General features: G+C 49.2%; 1 protein-coding gene across 1 annotated transcript; it reads left to right on the top strand.

Annotated features, from left to right (window-relative positions):
• The first annotated feature begins 296 nt into the window (after window positions 1–296).
• LOC310842990 (uncharacterized protein) lies at window positions 297–3,484 on the top strand. Its single transcript, XM_083735388.1, has 8 exons — window positions 297–1,057; window positions 1,456–1,487; window positions 1,626–1,742; window positions 1,871–1,950; window positions 2,113–2,143; window positions 2,312–2,587; window positions 2,719–2,770; window positions 2,987–3,484. Exons 1-6 carry the CDS (start codon window positions 862–864, stop codon window positions 2,489–2,491), a joined length of 636 nt encoding a protein of 211 aa, XP_083591514.1. The 5' UTR covers window positions 297–861; the 3' UTR covers window positions 2,492–2,587; window positions 2,719–2,770; window positions 2,987–3,484.
• The last annotated feature ends 1,913 nt before the right edge of the window (window positions 3,485–5,397 follow it).

Below are 5,397 nucleotides of genomic sequence, written 5' to 3'. Positions count from 1 at the left end.
ATTCCCAGGACAGAAGACCTGCATGCAAAGCAGATGGTCCATTGCTGCGCTATGGAGACCCCTAGCCTGCTTTGAAGGATGTGCGTGTGGTCTCCCTTTGGAAATGGGGCTGCAGCAAGAAGGATGTGAAATGTGAATCTGTGGATAGAAGATAGCCCAGCTGCAGGTGGAACAGAAGGTGCCTCCAAGTTTTGACAGAGAAGCATCACCTCTCAGGAGGGGCCTTGTCCAGGTGGAGGGGTTGCCATGGTGACAAGGATCAGCCTTGGGTGGGAATTTTAGCTTAGATGGGGGGGGGGAGTTTTCATAAAGATGTGCAGACTGTAAGTACCATTCCTTTGCCTTCTCTTGGTCTCCTGGGGGCGGGGTGTGAGTCCTGGGTCCCCTCCACAGCTTTAGCTCTCTGGTCCACCAGGGAGCTTCATGGCTGAGAGGAGATTTGAACTCTGCTCTCCCAGGTCCCCCCAGTCCAGCCCTCCAACCACTACACCTCTGCCTGGCTCCATTTTGCATCTCTCCAGCTGCCCTACAACATTGGCCTTCTTCCCCTTCCTGGGGGGTCTCTCTGGCTCCAAGAAAGACTCTACCCCCTTCCTCATGTTCTGCTCCTCTTCTGGGACACCTTGATGCTTGGAGGACCCTCCTAGGGGTCTCCTCCCTCACTAGGAAGGGCAGGGCTGTCCTAGGAAGACGAGGCAGAGCAGCCCTTTAACAGCTGGCAATGCTTGTCTTCCCTTTGGGTTGGAGCTCTTGAACCCATAGCACTTGGGGCCTCCTTTCTCTCTCTGCCAGCCATTCGTGCTCTGGGCTGCCTCTTTCCAGCTCTTCCGATGCTCTTTCAGGTTGCAGAACTGCAGATAGATGGCAGGAATTGGGCCAGACGCCCCTCCACACACACACACACACACACACACACACACACACACACACGAATTGGGGCTGCCAGCTTCTGAGTCGCTCTCTCTGCTCGTCTCTTCTAGGTTCATGCGCTTAAGGTGGCTGATCACCTGTAACAAGGTGGCCCCCTTGGAAGTCCTGGAGCAGCCCGCGGTGTCAGGTGACCAAGTGGCCCTCCTTTTGAGGAAGGAGGAGGGCAGGAATGGGCTGGGGGGCGCATCTAGTAAAAAGATGCACAGAGCCAGACAGCTGGATCCAACCCACCTATCTGTGACAGCATCTGGAAACCCAACTGCCCCCCAGCAACCACTCCATTTTGTGGGGTCTGTTGGAGGAAGCAGGGGGCTGGGCTGGGGGGCAAGGCTGGGGGGCAGTTGTCAGTGGGAGGGGCATCTTCCCTGGGAAGCCATGTTCGGGGGGCAGGAGGTCAGGATTGGCCCCCAAGGCCTGGGGTGTCCCTCTCCTGTAGTAGGACTTGAATCCAGGAGAAAACTCTTGGAAAAGCCTTGCAAGGGCTCGGGGATGAACTCACCTGTCCCCATGCCCTTCTCTTTGCAGATGTGCTGGGAATCCACATCCCTTCCATTGTGGTGTGTATTGGATAAAACAAGAGCAGGGATGGGATCCCTCAGACCTGCCCCCCCCCCTCTTGCACTCCACTCTGTACTCTCAGATGTGGAGGAGACCTCCCCCCACAAGGAACTGGCACACTGACTTTTGCCTTTCAGCTGCTAGACAAAGATCAGCTTTATCTCCTGGGCATCATCCAGGACTGCCAGGCAGCTTGGCTCAGGGGGCTCCGAACCCTGAAGTACTCCAAGGAGGAGACTGCCAAAGCCATTCTGGTGAGTGATGGGTGGTGTGAGGGACCCCCATGGGGAGGGAGGGGCAGAGAGGGGCTGGCGTTTGGGGTTGGAGCCGTCCTCTGGAGACTCCTGGAAGGAGCTGACTTTCCTCCTCTGCTCTCTTCTAGAACATCCTTGGCCACTTGGAGTACTTCAGGGATCGCCCCCTGAGCCTGGCCCTGGCCTTCGAGGCCCTCCTGCAGTTGAAGTGAGTGGGGTCTTTGAGGTGAGTGGGGTCCTTGAGGTGGGCGGGGCTGCAGGGGGCAGAACTCCAGGGGGAGCTTTGGGTGGGCAAGTCAGGCAGGAGGGAGAAGGGGACAAGGGAGACTTGGAGGAGGCAGTGTCTAACCCCTTCCCTTTCTCTCTCCAGTTTTATGAGACCGCACTTCAGTCCCTCTGTGGTGAGTGCGATCCTCCATAGAACAACAGAAGCAGTTCTGGGGAGTGCAGAGGAGGAAAAGAGGTATGTCCTCTGCTTTAAGTTCTCTTTGCACAGCTCTTTCTTCTTCCCACACTCTTACAAAATTTAACCCAGCAGCACTCAACCTCTCTTCTCTCTTTTCCCACAGGAACTGAAGAGGCCATTCCAGAGCCTGCTGGGGGGTCTCCTCCTAGAAGCCCCCAATACTAGCACCCTTCTCCAGTTGCTTACTCTAAGCATCCTGATAGCACCAGGAGTGGTTTTAGGGTTGCCCCCCGTCCCTTACCCAACTAACTGTCCCATTTCTTTCATCCCGCAGGACCTCTGATATTATGCCCTTTTGGGGAGTGAAGACCAAAGGAAATTAGCGGCCAGCAGTATATCCCTGCTGCTGGCCCTTTCACGAAGATTCCCGAACCTAAGAGTAAGTATTTTGCCTTCCTGTATTCAGTTCTTTGGTTGCTTCCATCCTTCCTGGGTGGGGCTACTTCTCTTACACCCATCCAGGGTGGGGTTCATAGAGTCAACTGTCTCATATTTGTCTTTCCTCTGCAGAACACAGTAATTCGGCCGGAGCTGGCGTGTTTCAGGAATAATCTGAAAGAAGGTAAGCCCCACACCTTGGGGACAGTGAACTCCCTTGCCCCTTGTTTGCCCAAGACACACCTCCCAGGTCTTCTTGCTGGGAGTCCTGGAGGACCTGCTCCCTGCCTGGTAGCCCTTTCCCACCTGGCCTGGGAGGGCAGCACCCAGACTGACTCCAGCTACATGAAGCGGAGAGGACTGAACTGATTTTCTCTCTTTTTTATTCTTTTCCATCCAGATGACATCATCATTGAGGAGTTATGATTTTCCTCATTGAAGAAATTGCTGTTCTATTTAGACATCTCAACTGGCCAAAGATTGGCAGAAGAAGAGGCATTCACTGAGAATCAGGAGGGGGACAGATGATTTAAGCAGCCATGAAATATGGACTGAGATTGAGCAGAAGAAAGAAAGAAAGAAAGAAAGAAAGAAAGAAAGAAAGAAAGAAAGAAAGAAAGAAAGAAAGAAAGTCATCTAATCTCTGCTTTAAAACCTGCAAGGAAGAAGAGTCCATCACCTTCCAGGGGAGTCCATTCCTCTGTTGAACAATGTTCAGTCAGAATCTCCTTTGTTGTATCCTGAAGCCATTGGTTTGAGTCCTACTGTCCAGAGCAGGAGAAAGAAAGCTGGCTGCATCTTCCATGTGACAGCCCTTGAGTTATTTGAAAATGGCTCTCTCTGGTGTCACTGGATCAAGCTGATCGATTTTCTTGCATTCCTTAAACTAAATTGTTTTTAATGGCTGGGTGGCTGGGGAGGCCCAGCCAGATGGGCGGGGTATAAATAATAAATTATTATTATTATTATTATTAATGGATTTTGAATCAACGTGCAATAAATTGTTACTGTTTTGAATTTCATTGTGTTATTGTCTTCCATTGATCTGGGCACTTTTCTGTTGTTAAGGGGGCTGGAACCGTAACTCTTTGAATGGTAAACTGCAGTTCCAAGAATCCTCGGGGAGAAATGTGTTTTAGATGTATGCTGCCTAAGTTTCGCTTGCATCTTTTCAGTGAGGGACCAGTGATAGGATTTGCTTCCAACTTCATCTCCATCAGGCTCTCCATGTAATTTGGGTCCAGAGGAAAGGACAAACAAATAGTGGTGAAACAAACAGAGGCATTCAGGGAGGGATCGCTTTGAAGAAAACTTGCCCAAGGACCAAGAAAATATGGGTTTTAATTTGTATTGGGAGTGTCTTCTAAAAGTCGGATAGTTTTTTATTTCCTTGACATCTGATGGGAGGGTGTTCCACAGGGTGGGCGCCACTACCGAGAAGGCCCTCTGCCTGGTTCCCTGTAACCTCACTTCTCGTAGTGAGGGAACCACCAGAAGGCCCTCGGAGCTGGACCTCAGGCGTCCAGGGGAAAAGGCAGGGGTTTTCCTTTCATTTCATTATTTCAATTCACTTTTAATTTGTTCACAGCCTTTCTACATTACTATACATTAAGCCAGTTTACAAGGTGAAGAAACCATAAAATAGAGAGCAAACATCACACACCTAATAGCAATCTGATCCAAAAGAAAAAAAGTAATAATAACATAGCTTTAAAACAAACCACTTATATCAAATAAAGCAAAATTCAATAATTCATTAGAATATAATAGTAAACAGTAAAATTAAATATCAGCAAATAATAATTACAGTGGTACCTCAGGTTAAGAACTTAATTCATTCTGGAGGTCCGTTCTTAACCTGAAACTGTTCTTAACATGAGGTACCATTTTAGTTAATGGGGCCTCCCGCTGCCACTGCACCGCCACTGCACAATTTCTGTTCTCATCCTGAAGCAAAGTTCTTAACCTGAGGTACTATTTCTGGGTTAGTGGAGTCTGTAACCTGAAGCGTCTGTAAGCCGATGTACCACTGCAAACAGTTTACACTTAACAATAACTATAAAGAATTATGAAGCTATAACCAATGAAGTCACACTGCATAAAATACCACAAAACATACAAAACCATGCAAAGGGATCAAAATGAGAGATAAGGGCACACAACTTAAAAAATTATTTGTATCCCTGAGCTTTTCTCTCTTTCCAGCTGCTTTTGCTGTTTCTCAAAGTCATGGTCTGGGAAAGGCTCCTAGGGCTGGAGGGGGTAAGCAAGGCAAGTAGAAGAAGCCATTGCTTGATGGCTAGCACAAAGTCTCTCTCCCCTCACAGTTCTTCCTCTGGAAACAGCTCCCTTATGAAGACTCCTAAGGCTGGAGCGTGGGGTAAGGCAGGTGGAAGAAGACATTGCCTGATGACTGGCACAAAGTCTTTCTCACCTTACTATGTTAAATCATGGGTGACACTGAACAGATGGCACAGGCTCCCCCTTTCAGACATTCCCTCTGACACATAGACGGTGGAGGGGAAGATCGGGACCCAGTGATGGAGATGGGACCTGGAGATGAAGGCCCACTGTCTTCTTCCACACAATTAAGACCACGTAGAGAACAAGGCCCTCAAAGGCTATGTTTTCCTCACCTTGCATTAAGGATTTAGTGGAAAAGTACCAAATATTATACCCACCCAAATCAATACCCACCCAAAACGTTCTGTTAAACCTTCACCAAAGCCCCACCCAACCAACACATTTGGTTTGTTCTGTTTGAGGAGGCCAGCCAACTAGACAATTTTAAGATCCTCTTTGTATTATTAA

This window comes from Podarcis gaigeae (genome assembly GCF_964106915.1).
Source record: "Podarcis gaigeae genome assembly, chromosome: 4".
Classification (NCBI taxonomy): domain Eukaryota; kingdom Metazoa; phylum Chordata; class Lepidosauria; order Squamata; family Lacertidae; genus Podarcis; species Podarcis gaigeae.
Note: the sequence above shows the minus strand (reverse complement) of the source record. Positions and strands in the feature narration are given on the sequence as shown.